The 25,204-nt window shown below is 40.7% G+C and overlaps 1 protein-coding gene and 1 long non-coding RNA gene across 5 annotated transcripts in view; one reads left to right on the top strand and one right to left on the bottom strand.

Moving 5' to 3' along the window:
- Positions 1 to 24,808, top strand: part of LOC106028588 (uncharacterized) — a 36,974-nt gene extending 12,166 nt beyond the window's left edge. For 2 of the 3 annotated variants that reach the window (XR_010041397.1, XR_001202211.2), the window contains exons 3-6: positions 2,489 to 2,618; positions 15,977 to 16,066; positions 22,960 to 23,085; positions 23,177 to 24,808. This is a non-coding gene — a long non-coding RNA (uncharacterized LOC106028588). The remainder of the gene's footprint in view (positions 1 to 2,488; positions 2,619 to 15,976; positions 16,067 to 22,959; positions 23,086 to 23,176) is intronic. The other variant, XR_001202212.2, reaches the window with a different exon arrangement.
- Positions 1 to 24,931, bottom strand: part of Alpk2 (alpha kinase 2) — a 130,135-nt gene extending 105,204 nt beyond the window's left edge. For both annotated transcript variants that reach the window (XM_013157240.3, XM_063231558.1), the window contains exons 1-2: positions 24,804 to 24,931; positions 21,765 to 21,882 (exon numbers count right to left, since the gene is read on the bottom strand). In XM_013157240.3, the coding sequence (XP_013012694.2) occupies positions 21,765 to 21,882; positions 24,804 to 24,912 (227 nt within the window). In that variant the 5' untranslated portion in view covers positions 24,913 to 24,931. The remainder of the gene's footprint in view (positions 1 to 21,764; positions 21,883 to 24,803) is intronic.
- Between the last annotated feature and the right edge of the window lie 273 nt (positions 24,932 to 25,204).

The raw sequence follows: 25,204 nt of genomic DNA, 5'->3' as shown, positions 1-25,204 counted from the left end.
TGGCTTGTATTTTTCTGTAATGTGTTACAAAATTGATTTGACTTTTTAATGGACTCTTTTTTTTTTTGGTCTTTTTCATTTTTATCAGTACCAGGGATCAAACTCACGACCACACACTTGCAAGGCAGGCGCTTATGCTGCTGAGCTAAATCCCCAGCCCCTTAATGGACCTTTATACAAGAAACCATTCACTGCTGTTTTCATTTTTGAATCTCTTGAATTTAGTTCTTCAGTGGCTACTTACGTTGTACTCACTTTATATTTTCTATTGCTAAATAGCAGAGAACTAACTTTATATAAAACATTTTTGCATTTGTTGAATAATGCATCTTCAGTAAAATATTTATATTTATAAATGGCAAAGGAAAGAAATAATATATATATATTTATGTTTTTGAACAATATTTTTTAATGTATACCTATCTTGTGCAAGAATATGCAGGTAAATAAGATCATGGTTTTGTACAGTGCATGTTAGAATTTTTGTTTTTATAAATGGTTGAATGCATTTCCTGGGTAACTTAGAAAATTAAGTTCTTCTAATGGAAGAGACAGTTAAACTGATTCTCATGAATACCCAAAGATAATGTACATAATCTTGAATAGATTAGTATCATCCCGGGCTCACTTGATGTATATAGTTATTTAACTCAAAAGTACAAATACAAGTGTATTGCATACTTATTCCATTTAAAAACAAGTCAAAAAGCCATCTTTCAGAACTAGAGAATTTAAGGAGCTAGAAATTAGGGTCTGTGTATGTATATTTGGGACATTTTATCTTCTGGCCCAAAGTCAGAACTGTTATAAAAATTTTGGATTTGTTCACCAATGTGAAATAAGCCGTGTGTCCAGGGTGTTGTCCCCTGAATGTGTGAGTGCCATCAGTATTTTTATTGCAGAGAATGTAACAAGTTTTCACTGTCACCGTTTTTCTGCAGGACACAGGGGCTACCTTTAAAATTACTCTCACTGTGGGCACTTTACCAAAATATCAGTTATTTGAACTCAGTGGTAGTTTGGCCTCGTGAGATATAATATATTTTCAAGTTTCTGTTGAATCCTGTTTGACGATTCTGTAAATTAGATTAATTTTGTAAGTTTGAGAGCATCATTTTCTTATACTGTTTGGGACATATTTGATATAAGTATTTAAGTCCCTTGTTTCATACGATAATTACCTTTACATTAAAATAAATTGTGTTTGCGCCTCCAAAAAAAAAAAGAACATTATGGACCGAAGGACAATTCTAAGCAATTTGCATTTCTTGACCTAAACAGACCACTTACCTTTGCTAGAGAAACCACCTATCCTAAAGTCACCATGACTATAAAGAAAAAAGAGAAAAGAATGGAAGAAAATAAGGCTACAGGAACAAAGGACCAAACGGGAAAGGAAGAGAATAGATGGTTCTCAACTCAAAAAAAAATAAACAAAAAGAATTTTAAGAAAATAATTGGGTTAAATATATTTAACTTAATTACTAAAGAAATAGATGGGAGACTGTCATGCTTCAGCAATGAATAATTTTACAACACGTGTAAACACACATTTGGTTGAATAGGGTTTACAGTTAATCCTAAGTACAATAAACACAACAGAGACTGGATTAAACACAGGTAACTACGCAGTAACTAAAGAATGCTTTGAGTTCTGTTTTGTGATAGACACATTCTTGATAATTATCTTAAAGCATCCTACAGAAAAAAGGGAAAATCAGATAAGGAAGGTGCTAAACATCCCTCCAAAAGTCTCGTTTGTTCAGAGCTGATGAACTTTGGAAAAGTGACTCAGTCCTGAAGGCACTAACCTCATCAATGGATCAACCCACTGGTGAATTCATAGCTAAACAGGGTTGTGAGGTGGCGTTTAAATAGAGGACTGTAGGTCACTGTAAGTGTAAGTTTAAAGGATGTGTTCTCTGATTCTTATCCTCTCTGCTTTCCAACTGTCATGAAGTGATTCGCTTTTCTCTACCATGTCCTTCTGCCCTGATGTTTTTGCTTTGGGGCCAATCAATCATGGGCTGAAACTCTGAAATTGTGAGCCAAATTAAACCTTTTCTCTTTTAAATTTATGGGTGACCTCAAGGAAAATAAACAAAAAGAATTTTAAGAAAATATAAAGAAAATAATTGGGTTAAATATATTTAACTTAAAGACTAAAGAAACAGATGGAGACTGTAATGCTTCAGTAATGAATAACTTTTTGTCCCAGCAAAAAAAACTGAACAGTACAGAACCCAGACTCTGTTGAATGCCTTTTACGTTAAATAAAGTCTAGCAACTCAATGGGTGCAAAACTGGGCTCAAAGGAGTTGAGTAATATCCCCCCAAGGGACAAAGCTGGGAAATAGCAGAGCTCAGATAAGAGGAGAGCCTTCGGTTCTGAAGCTTACGTCTGTGTAGGCATTCCGGAAGGAAATGGCAGGATACAGAGAAACACTATGTAAGTGAAGTGTTTTTGTTCTTTCTTTGTGTTGGCCAGTAAGTTGACAACTTATGTAGAGATGTGCTGGTGCCTCGCATTATGTTAAGAGCTGAGAAGGAGCCAAGAAGATGCATGAAATATCATGCAACCCTAACCCTAACCCTGAAGTTCTCAGACAGACTTGCAGGTGAGTGCCATGTTAAGAGGTACAGTACACAATGGAAAAAAAGAGGGAGGGGGGCTCACAGAAGGGACCTCAGTGGCAGCAGCTAACAGATGTGAATCAGGTGAGAGTATAGAATCTTTGCATAGTGCTAGCCGAGACCTGTGTGTCCCACAGTGATTTGATAGGAATGTAAATCATTCAGGAAGAAATCCCCTGAACAATTAATTGAGTGCCCTCCTTGCCCGTCTTTTCTTTTGGCCAGGGAAAGCAGTAACACTTTTCCATCCTGTTTGGAAAGTCTTGCTTGAATTTTCTAGGTTCTTTTCAAGTTAATCATTTCCTTCTTAAAGTAAAAGAGGTCCATGTTACTGTAAAAGCATGGAGCGTCTCGTGAGTTTGAACCCCCAGAATCAGTCTAAACTGGAGGTTCTAAAAGCATTAGGTTATCAGGATTCCTTTATACTCTTAAAAACAATTAAGGGCTCCCAAGTATGTTTATGAATATTTACAATACTAAAACGGAAAAATGTTTAAATTTATTCACTCACTTAAAAATTAGAAAAAATTAGTTGCACATCACCAATGGCCAGGTGAAATAAAATGTTTATGGAGATTATATTTTCCTAAAACAAAGCAAAATTTTGTAAATGACATTGCTTTACATTTTTTCACATATCTTTAATATGAGGCCTAATAAAAGGCAGCTAGAGGTTTAAGTTGATTTCTGCATTCAATGTGATGCAATATATTACTTTTATCGAAGTACATGAAAAACCAATCTGGCCTTATTTAGACATGAAAGAAGACAGAGAAAAAAGCAGAAATAAGACTCAATGAAACTGAAAGTTCCCAGTTCAGAGAAGATATTGAATAATAGTCTTAAAATTGGGATTTAGAGTTTTGGATCATTAGCAACAAGTACTTTTAGTTTTCCTTCAAGTGCTAGATTTGCTTTTTTCACTTTTTAGAAGAATGTCTGCCATTTGTCCATTGTTTTTTTCAAGTAAAAATTTTACTCTGAAAAAAAAAGTGGTAAGATCAACTTGCAAGGTAATACAGGCATTTTCTGTCATCTCCTCAAGGAAGCCCAGCCTTGCATGTATTTTCCATTTAATTAAATGGATATTGAGAGGGCTTTTGTTGAGTAGCCTAGATTTAATAAAATTAGCTAGTTTTACTAATGCAGCAAGCACATTATTAAGAAATACCATTTGCTGTTTGTAACTATAACTATATAGCAGTGAAGAATTCTGTGACAGATAATATAGTTCAGGGCAATTGACTTAATGCATGCAAAGGTACCCAGCAACTTACCCTCCATTGCTTTTTACCAGCTTAAGTCAACACAGAAAAGGGCAAAGAATGTTTGAGTATTTTTACAATAATAGTTTTGGCCTTATGGATCCCCCCTAAAATTTTAAGAATCACCAGAGGTCCCTAGAACACACTTGGAGAACAACTGACTTAAGCTACTCACCAAGGGAAGTTATAATCCAGCAACCTCTCACAAGCTGTTGGACCCTAAGTTGAGCTTCAACCTGGAGGGTAGGCTATTTTGCTTGGTATGATCATATGTGTGCCCTATTAGGCAGTCCATTGACTGTTTTTGCTTGGTGTGACCATTTGTGCATCTTCTTAGGGAGATGATTTAATGTCTTTTGTTTTCCTGATTTGCAAGGGAGAAAGAAGACCTATGGCTGGCTCCACCCTTAGAGATTATTGATTTGGTGTTTACCTAGGCCTAAGTGACTCAATCTGGGGAGACAAGAGACTGGTTCTACCAATTCTGGAAAGACTAATCCAGGAAGCTCCTCAGGATACACCCAACTTTGCAAGATATTGTGCTTTAGGAAACAAGAGGTAAAAGAAAATCAAAGAACTAAAAGAGAGCAGAATCCAGAAGACTAGTAAATAGGAATATGAGCATATCAAATCGGAATATGAGCACAAAAGATTGGGAACTAGAATGTAACAAGTACAAAAGGAAGACATAGAGTAGTTAACTTTCTCTAGTTACCAGCACAATGTGCTCACCAAAATTGATATGCTTTTATTTTTTTATTTTGTTTTTAGTTGTAGTTAGATTTTTATTTTCTTATATGCATTTTTTACTTTGTTTTGTCCTAAAAAGAATATAGGGTAACTTAAAAATTCACAATGATACACAATTTTAAAAGAAAGTACGAAAGAAATTGTTGAAGAGAGGGACAAAGATGAATCGTCTCATAACAAAAGTACAATTCAAATATACTCTGTGATCTTTAGTGCCTAGGTTTAGAGTAGCCAGTCATACTTCAGCACAGTTACTCTCAAGGCAGAGGCCTTAACCCCAAGTTTTCTTCTAAAGGGTGAGTTTGAGCTCAGCAACATTCTCACACCAAGTGAACCATGGGGGACCTCTCCCAGCATCCAGGCTAATAAGTTATCATCACTGTGGGCTGTGGAGAATGCCCAGTGCTCTATGTTGTAAGAATGATCCTACATAAGGTGACTTCCATACTCAGTTCAAGACAAACTATGTTTAATCTACAAATACACTGCATATCCTATAGGAAGGTAGAGGTGCACTTTTTATACCAACTGACATTTTGATGAGTGATATGAAGCCATGAGCTAAAAGTTATAACTCCTGAATAATAATCTGTTAATGGTGGCTCCATGAAGTATCAGAAAGAGGAGAACTGAATGAGAGAACTGAACACAATTCTGTCTGTGAGAAGTTACAACCACATTGTAAAGCTGTTATCAACAAATTATCACTGTTTTAACCCCTGCCATTAGCTTTTAGTTTGTTAGTACATGTTTGGAGTACACAGTGTTTACATTTCTTATGGGAAGTTGGTACATGCGCATAACACATCTTAATTCCTTTTTCATCCTCTGTTTCTTCCTTCTCTCCCCTCTCCACCCAATTCGACTTGGGGCAGTTTTAGGAAAGAGGAACTGGTGACCTTAGATCAACATTCTTGTGAAAGAACCAAAGGAAATGGGACAATCAGGAAACTGACTTAGGAGATTCAGTCACCTACTCTTAGATTAGGATATGTTTGTATATTCAATACCTGAACTGAACTGCAGATGGCCCATTTTATACATTCTATGATAGACCTTTGCAAACATTTGATTCTATTGTCCCAGATTCCAACACTCTAATGCAGTTTTCACTAACAAGTATTTGTTAAATTAGACTGGCTTGTCCTGTATCTAGATTTGATATGCTTTTAAACCCTATACTTCAACTCCAATCATGATTATTAATAATATCCTCAGGGTATTTTCACATGCATTATTCACATATCCTACGGGCCGTTAAGGTGGTAGGTGGGTGACTCTACTAGGAAAATAAAACAGTATCGGGACAAGTATTCCTGCTTGGATTTTTTTAAAGTGGATTTTCCCAAACATTACTGTTTTTCTCATGCCCCATTGTCTGCCCAAGCCCAATTCCCAACTCCCAAACCACTCTACCAACCTTACGAAAATTGCTAAAATTCAAACTTACTGTATGTAGGAGAAAATGAAACTAGTAATAGAGGTAAGATTGGGAATTTCCTCTGCATTGTTGGTATTATACAGCCACCATGCTCCACCACAGCATTTCATTTTATAATGTATCCAACTTTCCAGTAGAGGAAATCAAGATCTGGGAAACAAATGTCTGCAGAGTGTTCACCCATATTGTAAACCCAAATAATGAGTTCAGTCATTTAAGTATTGTAGTCCTCTCTCTAGTCTTCCTCACGATCCAAAAAGTTATATTTATAATCTTATTGAGACACTATTGGAATCCCATCAAGTTAATTCCAATCTACCACCACCAATGCAATCCACAGCCAGAGTAAAGACACCAAGACATACTCCAAATTAAGGTCAGCCAAGGGATCCTAAGTCCAATCCTCATGAAGACAGGCAGACAAAGGCCTTGATCCTAGGCCTCTCCCAGCATTTGTTATCTTGTGAAGAAGGGGGATGGCTCAGGGATGAGTGATAGTAAGGATAGTGGGCGGGAATTACGTGAATAACTTGAGCTGGCTGGCCAGGTGCAAGATTGGCATCTCTGTAAATTGCAGAGATAAAGATATGTAAAAGACCAATTTATATAGTCCAATTAAGGTAGCAGTGGGATTGTTTTGGGGGGATATCCCTTTAGTTTCTGATATGCAAACTCTTATGCTCTGGGGAGTCATAGCCTCTCATCTTGAGGCTCTACCCAGTTGACATTCTCAGTTATTTGTTCTAATGTCTTGCCTGCTCAATCCTGTACATATCTGTTTTGTGGAGAACACTATTCGAGGAAACAGGACTGTCGGTTGGCTATAGAGCTTGCAGATTAACACCTCGACTAGCCTTATTTGCAATGCTTAGTGCCAATTGAAGAAAGAAGGAAATACCCTAGTCAGTCTTTTACATATCAGTATAAGGAAATGAGTCTCCAACTAATCAAAGTCACAGTAATTGTTTTGGATTCAAAGGGAGTCACTGGAGTTGTTGCCCACACACCCACATGCAGCCAGGAATGTGGCGATAAGGAGGCCGCTGAAGCTTCCCAGTGTGGCTGTGAACTGTAACAGCCTTGCCTATCCCTGCCACTAGGGGTGGGAGAGCTGCTCGGTAAATAATTACGTGATGACATCTGATCTGTGCCCTTTCCTTGCTCATAACACCAGGTTGAGGTCATAGTATTTTCTTAGACTAAGCGACTATATTTTATTACCTACCTAACTGCTGCTGCCAATAGTCATAATTAAGTTATTCAAAATAACTAAAGGAATGAGAAAGGTTTAAGGGGATGTTTTACTGCTACTGGTGGTTCTGCTGTTTTATTTTGTGTTGGGGGTTTGAACTCAGGGACTCATGCAAGCTAAGCACAAGACCACTTGGTTCTTCCAACCCCACAGGAAGATTTATAGCACTAAAAACGGGCAAATTTTCTCGATCATATTTTCTACAAGTCACAAGACATATTTCAAAACAAATGAGATTCCTCATGTATTTACCAATATACTCAGTAATTTGTTCAGTAATATATGGGTTAAACTGCACATCCAAAGAGCAAAAAGGATCTGGGGCCAACTGTCTATCACCCACTTTGATTCTTTTGCTCTTTTGCTCTAAATCAATCACCAGTGCTGTGACCTTGAGTCCCTAACTCTGATTCCCATGCCCATTGGTTTCCTGTTGCATTTGACCCAAGAGAGAAAGAAGATTTCAGAGTGGGAAGAAGGGAGAATCTAGTTTCAAGGGGCCTTCCAGGAGAAGCTGCACCTCTTTTGCAGTTGCAGGTCCCATAGAACAACCACGAGGGTCCTAGGCTCTGTGCTGTGACCTATGACCCAGAACTGCTATTTCTGTTCCTTCATTCGTCTCTGCAGCACAAGAGTTAGGGACTTTCCAATGCTAATCTCTAGGTGAACCTCATTGTTAGGGATTGTATCTAGATATCTCCCCCAAAGCCTTATGCAGTCATAGGTGGGGCCTTCCAGAGGTGGCTGCATCTAGGGGTTATAATGTTGGAATTAAAATTGTGATGCGGGGATTAAAGGTGTGATGGTAAAATGTAAGGGTGCATGATTACTAAATTAGTCAACTGATTATTTTAACACAGTTCTGGGTATGAATAATGGGAAAGCCCACCCTGGGTGTTGGTGGCACACTCAAATTGTGGGTAGCCTGGAAGGGATAAAAGTGAGAGGCAGACTGCTCATGCTGTTGCTGCTACTGCTGCTGCTTGCTGCTTTGATGTTTCTTCCCTTTTGCCATGAACTGTTTCTCCTCTGCAATGCTCCTCTGCCATGCCACTTTGCCTTGGAGCCAGCCAAATATGGACTGAAATCTCTACAAAACTGTGAGCTGAAATAAACTTTTCCTCCTTTAATTTTGGGTGTTGGGTATTCTTTTTCTCAGCAATAATAAAAGTAACTAAAGCATTCACTGTTTCTTGCTTGGCTCAGTCATCTATGTAACCCTCAACTAAATGCTTAAAAGTGGCTTTTATCTTCCTGGCCAGGCAGAAATGGATACAGAGATGATGTGTTTTACAGATGCTGAATATGGGGCCTGGGGAGGAGGTTATTTGTTTTAAGTTATCTAGCCAAAAAAACCAAACAAACAGGAAATGTCTACTATATATAAGGCACTTGTCAGTCACTGTATAGAAGATAAAGATGCCTAATTTCTAGACCTTTTCCTTGGGAGCTTCCTTCCAACAAGGGAAATGAAATGCCCATACAAATAGATATAATATAGGATGATATTGCCAGGTGTCATCATAAATCATGCCAATTATGGGGAGTCAAGGTGGAGGGCAAGAGTTTCCTAAGTTGAAGTAGGACTAGCATGATTTTGGCAGGAAAGATAGCACACATGTGAGGGTAGGGAGGAGGCTAATCTTTCCAGGCAGAAAGAACAGCCTAAAGATGGGAGGAATTAACAAATCTCCAGGCCATTACAAGGAAAGATGAGCAGTTTTTTACTTGGAATATTGGGGATAGATAAGCAGGCAAGTGGGGAAACTTCACCATTTACTACAGGATACTTGAAAGAGTGAAAGGGTTTGCTATTAATACACCAAGACAACAGGTGGAGATTGGAGCCCTGTGAAGATGAGTCCGACCCAGGTGGATCAGGAGCTCTAGCTACACGCCAACAAAAGTGGCAGAGCCCAGATAAGGGAAATTTTTCATCCTATACTGAAGGGTTTGGATCATAGTTTCCAGTTCACCAGAAAGCAGATCCAAAAGCCATTTAGAGTGGACTGGAAGATGATTCTGTAAGGTGCTCACTGCATTTTATACCATGGACCAAGGATGAGGAGGGAATGCTCTTCCTCTCCATATCTGATACAACCTGTGGCCCTGAGGAGCTGGAACACCCCATTCTCCCATATGCCCAACTGTTTACGCCTGGTTCGCTGCACAGAACTTGAGAAAGAAAACCAGAAATTGGTGTATAGGACTCGATTCCTTCCCTAGTGGAACTGTCAACATTGCCAAGAGACCAGACTTTCTGGCACTAAATAGGGAGCAGTATGTGATTTGTAAATTCCAAGATCATGGAGCTCCAAAAAGCAGAGTTGAGGCAGCAAATGATTCTGATGGTTAGGAAGAGAGAGGTCAGGATGTCCTAGATCTTCAGGGAACACAGCCAGCACATGGAACTTGAATCCAGTTGGATTAAACTTTGGCTGGGTGAGAAAGAAGGAAGGGCATTTCGGGCACATGCACAGGAACTGGAATGAGCAGATCATGTGTGAGGGTCAGCAAATCAGTGAGCTGATGTGGAGGGCCAGGCTGGAGGAGGAGGCGGCCCAAGGACAAGAGTTATGGGTTAGAAAGAACTTCTGAAATAAAGGCTCAGAGGCATCATACAAGAAGAAACTGTAGGGCAGGTGACTTTTGCTCTTCTTCATTCAAGTGCAGTTTTTTTTTGGGGGGGGGGGGAGATTGGATCTCATTAAGTCTTTAAATTGCCTGAGATGGGCTTGAACTTGTGATCTTCCCAGTGTGCTAAGATAAGGCATGCACCACCATGTACAGCTCCACGTACAATTCTGAGCAGATGGCAAAGCCAGTATAGCGCTGTGATAAGGGACAAACTCACCAGCCAGCAAGCCCGGGATCCTATGCCAGCCCATCACTATTGGATAAGCTACTTAATGGCTCTGAACAATAACAGTGGGAGGGACATGAGGGTAAAGGAAGTTAATTTCTATAAAGTGCTTACAGTAGGGTCTGGCACACAGTAAGCAGGAAATCTTTGTTGTGAACCTTGGATAAACATTAGAATACCTTAGAGTGCTTTTGAGAAATACAAGTCTCCAACCATTTTTAGGACAGTGAACTATGCTAAACAGTACAAAAGGGTTGGTAGGTGTCATGAGGCATTCTAACAACCCCGTGAGTGAGCCCTAATGTAGGCTGTGGACTTTGGGTGATGATAATGTGCCAATCTAGGTTCACACATTGTAACAAAGGTACTGCTGGATATGCAGATTGGGGAGCTGTGCCTGTGTCGGGGAAGGAGATATCTAGAGAACTCGCTAGACCTTTTGCCCAGTTTTGATATGAGCCTAAAACTGCTCTAAAATACAAAGTCTTCTTCACAAGAAAAAAATAATACCAGTGCCAGGGGCCCACTAGAAAATTTAAATATCAAGTATCATGGGGATAAAACTGACATCAGTTTTACTTAAGCTTCCAAGCAATTCTAATGTACACTCAGTTCAGAAGCAGAGCTGAATGAATGTCAGATATCTGTTCCACTGAGACTGAACTCAGAGAATCAGCAAGTGAGAGATTTTTTTTTCCTGAGAATGAATGGGGAGTGACTTCCTGGCTCCGACTAGACACAGATATACTTCAATTTCGACAGTTCTCTGAGCCCATGGGAATTTTACAGACACACTAGAGATTCTCTGAACAAGAAAAAAGCAAAATGACTTTAGACAGGAAAAAAATCCAGCTGCATTCCTACTGTATAGCTTAATTAATTTAGACCATTCTCATCAGACAAGAACTCAAGGTAATTAGAAATAATCCACCTTCTGCACCTACCACCAGACTAACATGATGTCCCAGAAATCTCAAGGCCATTTTTACTATACTAAATCCTAAATTAAATCGTGAATCTGATCTATGACAGGCCCAGCACTCTTCTCAGAACCTGACAGTTTTCAGCAGGTGGTCATAGTATTGGGTAGTAACAAGTATCACTAGCCAGAAGGCCCAGAATGCTTTCTAAAAGCCAAGTGACATACAATTCTGAAATACTAATACTGTAGGTTCATCAAACTCTACATATTCAACCCAGCCTGCTGCTCATTTCTAAAGTTCTGCAATTTCAGACCTCAAGCCCTGAAGTCCACTGTCAGTCCCTTCCTGATGCAGTTCAACAGCAATTTCTGCCAGACACAACCAGAAGCCAGCTGCTTCCTGCCACCTTCTCAGAAGCCCTCCTGGTTAGAACCACCAACATCTCATCAAAATTCCTGCAGTAGTTGCTTGTGGGGAATCCTGGATGTCCTCTGACTCCTCTGAGATGGAATATTTACAGCCCTACAGCCACAGTCCTCCTCTTATAACCAAGCCACGAAATATGTCTCTGCTTAGAAACCCTCCAGCAAGTCCCATCTTATTCATAGTAACGTCCTAGTCATTATTAAGAGCCATGAGTGACAGGTCCTACAATCTCCCCTGTACCTGCTAGACTCAGCCACTGAGGTCTGGATACTTCTACCAAGGGCTTCCGCCCTGACTGTTCCTTCTGACAAGCACATTCTTCTCCAGGAACTACATCACCTTCTCTCTGTTCCCCTTCACCTTTCTGCTCAGAGGACCCCATCAGAGAGACCTCCTTCCCTGATATTCTTTCTTTTTCACCTGACACCTTGCACAGCAGCTGGTTTGTTAAATGCCTGGCTCCTCATAATATCCCTATCCCAGGAGATCAAGGGCTTTACATTCACTGCTGTATCCTCAGGGTCTAGAACGGTCCCTGGCACATAGCTGACCCTCAAGTGTTTGGAAGAAAGCTCTTATGCTCGCTACTTTTGAGCTGCAGTTCAGCATGCGTGTGAGCAGACTTTGTTGGAGGATAGGACTTGTTGGCTGAGCTGCAGTGAAAACTTTAATGGAATCCTTGGGTTCTGAACTGAATTTTGTTCCTCATTAACTATTACTTTAGATGGACCCATAATCTTTCAGTACTTTGGGTAATCTAGAAAGTACAGTAAAAAAGTAAACTAAAACAGTTGAATTTGACTAACAAAAGCAGAATTTCTTGAGGTTGGGAGTATTTGGATCCATGTTTTTAGTTCCCTCGCTGTCATATGTATCCAGAAGTGGGTTGATCTTTAGAGAAGGGTGTCTCATATGTCAAGCAACACACGAATCCCCAGAGATCTTGTTAAAGGATGGGCTCAGGTTGGCTGGGCCTGCAGTTAGAGATGGAGTCTGCCTTTCTAACAAGCTCCCTGGAGATGCTGGTGCTTATGCTAATGTCCAAAATCAAGCAACAAGGTCTCAGAGCCCTTTCCAGCTCTGCGACACCAACTATCCGATGGAAAGTGAAAGTTCCCTTATTAAATCCTCAGCAAAATACCAGCTGTCACTTGATTTGCTGCTTATTATGGATTGAGTTCCTTAGTCAGTGCCTTGCAGGCAGCTCCCACATGCAACTCTGTGGCTCACAAGAGTCAGTTTTGCTTTGAAAAAAAAAAAAATCATTTGCCAGGTCTGGTGGTACACACCTATAATCTCAGCATTCGGGGAAGCTGAGGCAGGGGAATAACAAATTTGAGAACAACCTGGGCAGAAACTTAACAAAACATATCTCAAAATTTTAAAACATTTAGATCTGGGGATGTATCTCAGTGCAAAGGCACTGAAAAAATTGTCTTAAATTGCTAAATCAAGGCAAGGGAACAAACAAAAGCAGAACAGAGAACATTTCTCTCAAAATCTGACTCACTAGCATGCACAAGGACCTAAGTATTACCCAAAGGCGCAAAAAATGAAAGATAAAAACACAGTCCAGAGACCTGCCACCAGGAAAGAAACTCATGGTTTAACTGCTTCTCTTTGCCTGCTGATCTGCTGTCAGGACCTCAGTGCCTGCTGTGACCTTCCCTGTTTTCTTATCCCAGTATCTCCTTATGCTTCTACCTCTTTGACATCTCGTGGTGACCACTGAGCAAATGTAGGCGAAGGAACAATTGGGAAGTGGCAGACACAAGAAGCAGAAGGGCCTGGAGCATGGGCCTGAGGGAGCAGCCTCGTGTTGGGCAAGGACAAGAAGAAGGTTCAGTGATGCCAAAGAACAGCTGTAACTAGGGTAGCAGCCCACAGATGGACGATGACAAGAATAGAAAAGGGCAGCCACACAATGACCACAAGCTCAGACACCCTCAGCTCAAATGGAGTCTGCCAGTTAATCTTAACTGTCAGTGTGGTTGGATTAAGAGACTTCTGGAGGGATGACTGAATATTGGGGCGGCTGTATGATGTTCATGGCTGACTGCGCTGTTAGAAGGTAGAGCCTTCTTGGAGGTGGGTCACTGTGGGCATGCCTTTGGAGGGTGTATCTCTCACTGACATCCCACCCCACCCTGTTCTGCTTTCCAGCAGCTGTAATGTGAGCAGTCTTCCTCTCCCATGCCTTTCTGCCTTGGACCCAGTCCACCATGGACTGAATCTGCTCAAAACATAAGCTCAGTTGCACCTCTTCTCCTTTCAGTTGTGGGTATCAGGTATTTGGTTTCAGTAATGGGAAAACTGATCATATATAGAGCTACTACAAGAGACCTTTTACAATTATTCTATCTTCTTATATCAGACTCTTACATAGCAGCACTGCCAAAGTATTGGTCAGTCTGTTGCCAAGAAGCCACTAATTTGAAATTAGTGCCCAGCTTGTGGTGGAATGGTTCTCCCCTCCCCTTGGCGAGGCTCTGAAAAATAGAACCACGTCACTGCAGGCACCGAACAACTCCTTCTCCGCATCTCTGTTGAATGCTGATTGAGAAGGGCACAGCCCCAAGTGCTGGAGCGACAGAAGAGAACAACAGATGAGACAAATCTCAGTTTCCTGGGCATTTCCACCTCATGCAAGTCCTATGTCAGTAGACAGAATCATAATACACAAAGTTAGAAATCAATAAGCAGGGGGCTGAGGATTTAGCTCAGTGGCATAAGCGCCTGCCTTGCAAGCAGGCAGTCGTGAGTTCGATCCCTGGTACTGATAAAAATGAAAAAGACCCAAAAAAAAAAAAAAAAAAAGAAAGAAAGAAAAGAAAAGAAATCAATAAGCATTGTGACTTGGAGCAACCCAAGTGTCTATCAACAGGTAAGTGGAATAACAAATTGTAGTAGATCCAAACACTAAAATACTAGAACACTGCTTAACAGAAGAAGGGATGAGCTATCTACATGCCATACAACAGGGATGATTCTCAAGATAATTATCCAGAGGAGAGGAAACCACATACAAGGGAACACATTTTATACTCTAATTTCTAGAAAAAATTCTAGAGAACCTTAAGAACAGAAAACAGATCTGTTGCTGTTTGAGAAGAAGTGGGCAGAGAGGTCAGAAAAGGTGGGACTATAAAGGGGTACAAGAAATCTTTTTTTTTTTAATTTTATTTAAGGAGAAAAAAAAAGCAGAGAAAGGGTACAAGTTATACAGATTTACAGAAAAAAATAAACAGTAGGAAACCACTAGTTAATGGATTACATATTGTCATCTTAGAAATAATTGTTCAAGTCACAAAGTTAAAGCTTATAAAGTGGACATTCCAACAGTGAGACTGCAAACAGTTCTGTTCAATGATCCAATAAAATTCAGTGATATCATTTTGGTACAAGAAATCTTTTGAGGATCCTAAAAAGATGTGTTCATGATCTTGATGGTGGTAATAAGTGTGAGTGTTTACCTGTCTTGATGCTTATCAAACTGAATACTTTAAATATGTTTAATTTGTTATACATCAATATGTACATGTGTATACGATATAAAGTGTATATAGATAATATATATGCTATGTCATGCTAAGTGGACAATAATGCAAGCCAAGGAAAGCAGGGTATGCTGAGAGCAGGCAGTGCCACTTTAAATGACTGGCCAGAAGTGATCTCATGATAAAGTAATTTTGTGCAGAAACCTGAGGGAAACAAGAGAGCTCAGCATGGAGATATCTTCAAAGAGATCAGGCCAGGTAGGTGGAGCACAAGCAGAGCCCTGGAGGTAGACATGCCACTAGGCCTGATTCACATCTTTAAGCGCTGTCATGGCTCAGAAATGAGTTAGTGAGTCAGAATTTGGACCAAATGACTGCCAAACATCCTTCTTCACAGCTGTCCTGGCTTCACAGGTAGCATCTATACCCCTGACCTCAGCCTGGCTTCTTAGCACTTCTGGAAGAAACAGTCACACATTACTAGTGCAGTCCAGTGCCTGCCCTAGGATTCTTAACAAAAATTCAGAATGTGAAGCTGAGGGCATGATGGTGCACACGGATAACTCTAGCACAAAGCCAGCCTGGACTATGAAATGAGTTCAAGGCCAGCCTGAACTGCAGAGTGAAATGCTGTCTCAAAAAGACAAAGAAAAAAAAAGAAAGAAAAAAAAATATCAGAGTGTGTTTTGACTCCATCTTCTCTGAAACACATCAGTCACACAGCCTAATTCTACTTTCAAACTCTCATTCTTATGACCAAGAGTGACTCTTCACCAACACATAGGGGACCATAGAGTTAAAAAGAATTGCATTACTTAGTGCTTACTAAGTCCCAGAAACTGTTCGAACATTTCCTTTACATGTGTTACTTCATTCAATTTTCTAATCCTGCAAGGTAGATACTACCAGTATTCTTATTTTTCAGATACAGAAACTGGGACAGATGGAGTTGAGTAGCCTAACCTAGTAAAAAACTAAGACCTGAGCCTAGGAAATCTGATCCAGAGCTGACCCTGTAAGTATCCACATATAACCTCACAGAATGCTGCAAATCACTGATTCTGAACCACTGGGTGCTGTCCTTCCCTACCGACCTGGTTATAGCCTGCCTTTGCATAAGGCTATGACACCTTCCACGGTTAGGGAAGTGAACTGCATTGTCACCTCCAAATTCAAATGTTGATGCTCTAACTCACAGTGCAAGGATATTTGGAAGTTAGGTCTTTGGGAAGATTTGGTGTTTAGATGAGGTCATGAGGATGGGGCCCTCATGACAGGATTAGAGTCCTTACAGGAGACACCAAAAAGCTTGCTGTCTCTCCACCAGTATAAAGATGGCCTTCTACAAACCAGGAAGCAGAACTTCACCAGGCCCTGACCATGCTGCACACTGATCTGAAACTCCTCAACTTCCAGACTAGTAAGGAATACATTTTTATTGTCTAAGATATTCAGTCCATGACATTTTGTTAGGCCAGCTCAACATAAGACAGATAGAAGCAATCAGAGCATCCCATGTCCAAACTTCTCTCACAGGCCATGCTCAACTTTAGGTTCCTTTGGGTATAGTGTGGCTATAGTCTGGAGAGGCACCTGGGAGTGTCCAGAGTTTTGGCTTTCCTTCCCAGGTAGACTCGGAGGAAAGGGCACTGCACGACCTCAAGGTGTTGGAGTTCAGAGTTAGGCTGTGGGAACAGGACACAGAACAAGGCAAGGAATGGAATCAGGGGCTGGAGATGCTCACAGAGGTGAATATGCAAAGGTGTGGTGCTTGGGCACTTTCATGAGATGCCTGCAGCTATGTATGCAAAGGGGACAAAACAGGGCTTTCAAGAACACTGGTACTTAGTCCTGTCCCCATCCCTACAAAGCTGGGACCAAGCCCTTTGTGGCAACTCCCAGAACTGATTTGGTCTCCACTCTGCCACAGACACACCTTCCACCTTTGTAAAGTGCCTTGGCAGTTATCAGAAATGCTGTGGTACCTACGTCGGCAAGCCTATATTGTCAGTCTTTTGATTTTGAGACCGTCAACATGTATACAGTCTCAGGTGACTGGAACACTCTAGCTGTCCCAAGGTTTTGGGAGGGAGCTCTGGGATCTATCTGTTTCCAGTCCTGAGACTAGAATAATTCACTCCAAGGGATCAGCACAGTGATGAAGATGGCCATCAAAAACCTGTCCCCAGGAAAAGATGAGTAAGTATCCCATGGCCTGGTCTATGACCGTTGTGCTCTGAGACACTCACCTATTAAAGTCACAACTAGCATGTGATGATGAGGAGTGAATTCTCAGAAGGGACCTGTCACCCTGGGGACTAAGTGAGAGTTTCTCTTCAGACCTTCGGAAGCCATTCAAGTAGGGCTCTGGCATGGTATGAGCAATGACCTGCTGAATTCATTCAGAAAGTATGCCACAAGAGCCCTCCTTAGCCATGTGCTGGGGACACCCTGGTGCCGGAAAGTTCCACCAGTCATCCTTAAGACTTCTTACACCTACTTAAGCTCACAGAATACAAGGTTTACAAAATGCTTTCAGGCCTTGGATGAAAAGCAGTGCTGTCTTAGCCAAGACATAGTGAGATTTAGTCATCTTTATTTGTATGCAATGGGTCTCTGATCCAACATGTTAATTATACTTTACCTCCAAGAAGGAAATAACAGAGATAGAAAATGTTGCCAATCTAAGCTACCTGTCTTATATCCAATCTGTTCTGTTTTAATAGAACTGTTCTATTTTAATCCACTACAAAATTATAGTTTTGTGCAGAGAACACATTTAAAGCACATGAAAAAGCTATTATTTGTTGCTTTGCATGTATTGACTTACAACACATGTAAAATTCTTTACATGTATTGATTGTCTTCATCATAGTGCTATAAAGCAGATGTCTTCAGGCACAGAGAGGTTAAGTAACTTGCCCAGGATGATATAATTTTGTAGATCTGGGATTTAAATCCACAACAACCTGGCTTCAGATTCTTTTCTCAATGGAGGAAATAATATTCTTCCTTTGTAAGTAAAGTCGATGGTGACAATTCTACCATTAGCAGGATGAGTGCATTTTGCACAATTTTTTTCCAGGAAGAATAGTTTGAGTCCCTTATCCTCATCTGCCCAGCCTCAGTCACAGTTTTGATTCAGGTTTTCCAAATATCTGGCAGGTTTCTTGAGTGATCATGTGTAGAAAGGATACTGATAGTTCTTCCAAGGGATAGACAAAAGCCTTTAACACAGATAACAAGCATGTACAACCAACCCTCAAACCACAGTAGCCTCAGGAACAGAACACCATGTCCCACGGCTTCTGGTGTCTGTCTGTACACCCAAATGTGAGGAATAACAGAGGAGGCTGAGCCATGGCCAAAGTCACAGATTCTACCTTCTAAAACCAGCTGAATGTGACTGTGAATATAGACATGTACAAAAAAAAATCAGCTTAAATTCTTCCGTCTGTGTTAGTCTTCCTGATAAATACCCACTTCTTTTCATCTATCTGTTTCTTCAATTCCAGACCCTTCTTTGCTCTCTTTTGCTCCCTGGCCACCAGGTGAATAGTTTGGCTATATCATGTGCTCCCATTATGATATTCTATCTGACTGCAAGCTCAGAAGTAAAGGGACCAACAAATCATGGTGTAGAACCCTAAAACCACAAGCCTAAGTAACACATCAGCTTCTCTCTTTATAATTTGATTATCTAAGATATTTTGTAATAATGCTAGAAAGCTAATACCCAGTGTGGGGCAGGTTGGAAAGCACAGCCCCACACTAATCAAATATGAGCTCAATTGAACTAATGACACCTGTGCAATGCTATTTTCAAGTGCGGTCATGTTCGGAGGGTCCTGGGGAACCACTCACACTTGAGGGGATTGTGTTTAACTCTGTGAGCAGGTGGGCTAGCAGTGGCTGCTGTTCTCCTAACCATCCTCCCCACTCAGCACTCTGAAGGGCTTGTGCAAGCTCAGCTAGGGCCAGGCAAAGCCGAAGAGCTCTAGAGAGGAGGAAGGTTGCTTTGCCTAGCTCCGATGCAGGCATGGGCTGAGCTCTGCTGGTGCCACCTCACTCATAATCTGTGCTGTCTCTCTCTCAGCATAGCAGGGCCCGACTGTGACCTTTGAAAGAGAGAAGCCTTCTTGCCGCGGCAAAGGGTCTATCTCTCTGGGTGTGGGTTCTTGGACAGATTTTTATCTGTTGCTTTGTTGCCTTTCTTTAAACTATGTTCATAAGAGACCACAATTCCCCATTTGTACACACATTTGTGCCACTTACTTTCACTATGAGGTAGAAAGGTATTTGCATTTCCTTCCCTGCCTCCCAAGTCCCACATCTTTTCAATTAAAAACCAAAGCTTTTTTCCACCTCCAGGGCAGCCCAGCTCACACTGATGTTTCTCTCCTTTCAAGGGATTTCTTGGATGTCCACTTCTCCTTCCTGCCAAGCACCCTTGACCTGTGTCAAGGATTAGAAAGGCAGTGACATCTCTCCCACAAAGAGTGATCCAAGTGTGAGAATGCAGGGAAGGCACGGAATGGGGGCCACTGTGAGAAGCACAGAGGGAAGCACCAAAGCTTGATAAATACAGCCATTGGACTCCTGGTCTCAGAGGACAACTGTAGATGAGACTTGCCAAACTCAAGCCCTTGAAAAGCAGAGAAACAGTGTTTTCAAATATCTAAGTACACACCTTTAATGCCCCAAAGTCAAAAGTCAGGTAGATAAGGTAGGTACTGTTCTTCAGCCTATGAGCTAATCCAGTGGTTTGTGATATATTGATAATGGCAGGAAAAGTTCAGATTAATATAACTACCAACTAACTTTAAAATCTTTGAAAGTCATTTACTTAAAACTCCACTCATTTTCTTAATGAGCACTTAGTATACTGATATAACTCTATTTACTTTGCAGATGAATGCTTAGGATACAAAACATTTTTCACCTTAGATGACACACTAGAATTATCTGGGGTTCAGATTTAATTGATCAACATTACCGAGATTAAATCAAACATTACTGAGACTGAAACCACCCTGGGTGATGCCAATGGGCAGCTCCAGTTCAGAACCATCGATAAAAAAATCAGAACTTTCAAAGATTACTGTTACCCAGCCTATTTAATATTAAGCAGCAAAATATATACTGTCATATTGGTTTATCACTATTTCTTGCACTAGGATTGAATTCTTATATATATTGTCATATTGATCTATCATCATTTCTTGCACTAGGATTGAATTCTTACTTTTCAAAATGCCAGGCCTAGAGCTTGGAAAGAATGGATTCAGTTATATTAAATCTTACATTTTTACAAATACCGCTGCCCTACTGACTGCAGAGGAGACAATAGTGATTTGTTGCCCCCTCCATAGTGTAAGTTCCCTCCTAAGTCTCTCATTCCTTTCCACTTCAGCCTATGTGGACCTAGAATTACCTGCAAAGCATGGAGGCAGATTCTAAGCTGAATAAGTTGCAGATGAAGAGGGGAAGATTGTGGCAAAATTGGAATGAAGAGGCAGGAAAGTTCAAGCCATATGTTCAGGGCACAAATGCCAATGTAGCCACCTCCTTAGGTATATTGATATAGTGAGGGAGAAAGATGTATTAATTTATGTTCACCACCTATTTTCCTTGCTGGAGCAGAAGTTTTGTGAAGATGTGGGCAATGTTTATGATGTTCACCTCCATCTCTAGCATTTAGCAAAACAATTGGTGTGCAGTGCTTGTAGAACATTCTTATTCTTAGATCCAGGGCTACTGGCACAGACTCCTGAGGAGGAATAATTTTCAGACAGTGCCTGTTGTTTCCTCTGGCTTCTTGGAGCCCTAGAAGGACACTGTGATCAATTCAGGAACATTAGAATTAAGGGCAGACTCCCTACCAGCCTGAAATAGAGCAGTTCTCATTTTCTCTACATGTTGAGCTTCCAAATTTCACCCAAACAAATAGTTCCTGGGGAATAGAAAAGACTTAGAAAACACTGTATCGGACCACCACGCTTCCTAAAATAAAACCAGAAGGCCTGGGTACTAGCCTAAATTCCATTACCAATTTGCTGTGGAATGATGTCAACCACTTCTTCCTTCTTACCCATGCAAGTTTGGGTGACAGTGCTGAGATCCAATCACACTTTCTTAGTGCTCCAGAAAAAGCAAGATTAAGTAAAAAGTTCACCTAATGATTGAAAATGGATAGATCACTTAGAATTCTCAATAGCATTTAACTCCGTCAATAACAATAAACTAGAAAAGTGAAATTATTACTGAGCTCAGAAAATACAGTTTCTCAATATCCAAGAGGCATTGGTCCCTGGATATCTCCACCCCTGCTGATGGTCAAGTCTCATATAAAAGAGCATAATATTTGCATCTAGCTTACATACTTCCTCCAGTATAACTGAAATCATATTTAGATTACTTGCAATATCTAATATAATTGTTTATGGAATGAAAACAAGGGGAAAGTCTGTACAGGTTCAATCCAAATGCAAATTTTAAAAATATTTTCAGTCAGTGGTTGACTAAATACACAGATGTAGAACTTGCAGATGCCGAGGGCCAACTATAGGCATTACTGGATGCCTTGGCTGATGTCTGCCAATAGCATTTAAAGTTAGGATGTCAGGAGCAAATATGATGGAAACAGCATAGTAAACAGCACATGATGGACTACAGAATGTTAGAAGACAATCCAAAAGGGTAAAGCCACTTACCAAGAGAGATGTAACACATGAACATATTGATTCTCAAAGAACTCATAACTGGAAGCAATGCCACACTCATCTATGGCTTGACCGTTTTTATACCAGGTGACCTCTGGCTTGGGCTGACCTGATAATAAAGAAGTAAGAATATTCTTATTACATTGAACATTTTTACAAAAAGGTATAAATTTATGAGAAAGAATGGACAATAAGGAACGAGGATGATCGCATGATGGGTTGTGTCAGTTGAGGAATTAAAAAGCGTCCTCTCACATATACAAATGTGTGATTTAATAAACACAGTTGAAGATGTTATATGCCTAAGACAATGCTGTGCTGGGGAGTGGGAACACAAAATGAAAAATCCTGTCTCAGATCAAGAAAAATTGTTCAGTAGGCAAAGATATGGATGGTATCTTTTTTTCTAATGTCACCTGAAACAAAGGATTATCCAAGAATTATCTTAGGGAATGTACTTCATTTCACTCAGCCATTATTACTGACTAAAATCCCCAGATTTAGTGAAGTTATATGTTAAATTGTAGGTTTTTATCTAATAGAGATGCAAATCACTTCTGGTTAGCAGAAAAGACAATCCCATAAGTTGTTTACTGCCCAATCGGACATTGAACCGTATTAAACCTAACCTAACAACTTTATTCTTAAATTATAAAATAGCATATAAATGCCTAACTTCTCAGGCTGTAACACTTTGTGGTTTCCTCATTAACTAGTAAGTAGAATAAAACCCTTGAAATGTTAATTTCTTATTTCCATGGAAACCAATTTACTCAAAGTTGAGTGTGTGCTATGGTACAAAAGAGAACAAGTTGAATAAGAAGAACAGAAGTGTTATTTTCTACCTGAGGATCGGTATATAGATTTCCCTAAGGTTGTGCTTATGTATGTGACTGATGTCATGAAAGAAACTGACATACGTTTTCTCCCCCAGAAGCAGATCATTCTTCCTAAACTCTCAGAAGTTTCACCCACCCTTTAGGAATTCTTCCCAACTGTTACAGGGTAGGAAAGTTTCCAATGTGTCCTTGAAGACCTTTCTCAAGGTCATCTAACCTTGATGTCACTGAGAATTTATCCAAATATGCCATAAATACAGGGAGAGAAGCCTGGTATTTGGAAACAATTCATCAAACTTAATCCATCCCAGGAATATGATATGTTCTTCTGTTTTTGCTTTATTTAGGGTATAATGTTTGGAAAGCAACTCCGAGACTGTGAAGATAAGAACTTCCTATTCTTCTGAGGCCCTAGGGAAGAGAAAGCTAAAAGAGGTCAGGGAAGGGACAGAGCAAAGCCACGGAGACCCAAGGTACAGATCAGAGTCCCTCTCCCTGTGCCAATGCCATGAATGTGCTTTTAGGTAACCGGTTCTTTCTCTCCTTGCCTCCTCCTCCAAGCAGTTGCCTGAGTAGCTGTCCCTGGAGCTGGAAGCAGAAGGACTTCATGCAAGGACACATCCTTCTCCCGCAGCTGCTCGCCTGACCTTTACAGTCAAGTGACCGACTAAACCACCCAAAATGAACTTCCCTGAAAACCATCAAAGAGGTTACTGATCATGTTTCATTTCTACCTACTCCCATCAGCCTTGTGCCTCCATTTAATCAATGTACATTAGATTGCTTCTGAGGAAACACTTAATTGCTCCTTTTATGTGTGCATGACTTTTTTTAAAGAAAGTACAAGTAAGGTGTGCATAAGCCTGTCTAGGGGAATTCATTCTGGCCTCCTGGACTCCAGTTGTTTATTCTGACTGATCAGAGCTGGTTGATTCCCCCGAGTTTCCTAATAGCTGACAGGTTTTTTCCTTTTGTCTGAACCACCAACCAGAAACGAGACTTCTATAGGGAAGTGGTATCTTGTACCTTGTGGGTGGTTCTCTTTTCTCCCTACACTTGCTGGAAACCTCACCTGTTTCCCCTTGTTTTTTAGTACTTTAGGTTTTTTTGTGGTGTTTCAGAATTGAGCCGAGGGCCTCACGCACACTCAGCCACCCTCTGCCACTGTGTGGCAGCCTCAGCTTTCTCCCTGTTGTTTTTTGAGCTTCCTTGCAAGTTACATATTGAGAGCCACCACCTGAACATTTCAGAATGATCTGGTTAATGTGTGCAGGGAGAGGCAGCCAGAGTTAAGATTTTCTAAACACACATGGGTTCTCGATAAAGATCCACAATCAACTTGTGTCTCTCCATCAGTTTGAACAGCATCGATAAGCATGGAGAAAGTTGTCTCTGGGCTGGCGAGGCTGTGTGCATGTTGGGCACTCCAGTCTGCAGACTCAAGGCGGGCTTTCATTTGAATCCCACCAATGAAAGCAGCCCTTGTCAATGCTGGCTCTTTTCTCTGACCCAAGAAAATTAGGGAGAGGGAGTTTTCTTTCTGCCCTCAGGAAATGGTGCCTTCACTTTTCAAGGCAAAGACATAAAGAAAGAAAGGAGAATCACCCATAACAAAGTACTCATTGCCTATTCAATCACTATGTTTTTATTTTCTTTGAATGATCAATCCTTTTTGCCTGTGGGGGTACCTGATCCACTCTGAAAGATGTGTTCTCCAAGCCAGAGGAAATTCAACTTCTTGGCTTTTCCTCCACTGGTTGACGTTTGTCTTAGTTTTAACCTTTCTACCATTTACTAGCATGCCTGAGGAAGGCAACCAGCAGCAGACAAATTTAGCCAATCTGGGGATATCAGTTAAAGAGTAACAGAAGAATCCAACTCATTTTGAGGGAAGGTATTCATGCCATTCCTGTGTGCCACAAGAAGTAAAAAATAGCTTATCTGAAAAGTTAACCAGCATAAGAGCTGCCTACCTGAGAACCACAGCACAAAATGAGGGAAATCACTAAACAGTGTCCAGGAAGTCACTCAAAAAAACAAAAATCATAGAGAATTTAATTGCTTAGTGATTACTCAGAATAAACTTCCAAGGTAATTTTCCTACATGATGTTTTCACTATGTCTTTCTGAGCTAAATATCCTGGTCAGCCGGAGGTGTTACAGGATGAGAAGCTAGTCTAGGGATAATTACCGGAAATCATGCAGCGAAGCACAACATCTGACTTCTCAGGAACCTTCTGGGAAAGCAACGTAGATAAAAAACACAGAGTGTGACTCTGGGGCCCCTCAGAGTCTGCCATCCTTTCATGTCACACGAATCTGAAAAATAAACACGCCCGGCATCACCATCACTTCTAGGATATCTTTGGCCTCCGTAAGAATTCCAGAACCATGTGGTGTGGCTCAGCCACCACGTCTCTTTCATAGAGATCACACTGGGAAATCTCACTTAGCTTCTTCAAACATCTGAAGTCCCACTTCTCCTTACCTTCGTGAGCAGCTGTCAGAGATCAGAAAAAGGAACAAATCACATTGTGGTGTGGCAGGTGGGCAAAAACAGGGAACGAGCATTTAGAACCTACAAATGAAGAG

The sequence above is a fragment of the Cavia porcellus genome, unplaced genomic scaffold (genome assembly GCF_034190915.1).
Source record: "Cavia porcellus strain 051 isolate PalLab524CR breed Dunkin Hartley unplaced genomic scaffold, mCavPor4.1 scaffold_20, whole genome shotgun sequence".
NCBI lineage: Eukaryota > Metazoa > Chordata > Mammalia > Rodentia > Caviidae > Cavia > Cavia porcellus.
Note: the sequence above shows the minus strand (reverse complement) of the source record. Positions and strands in the feature narration are given on the sequence as shown.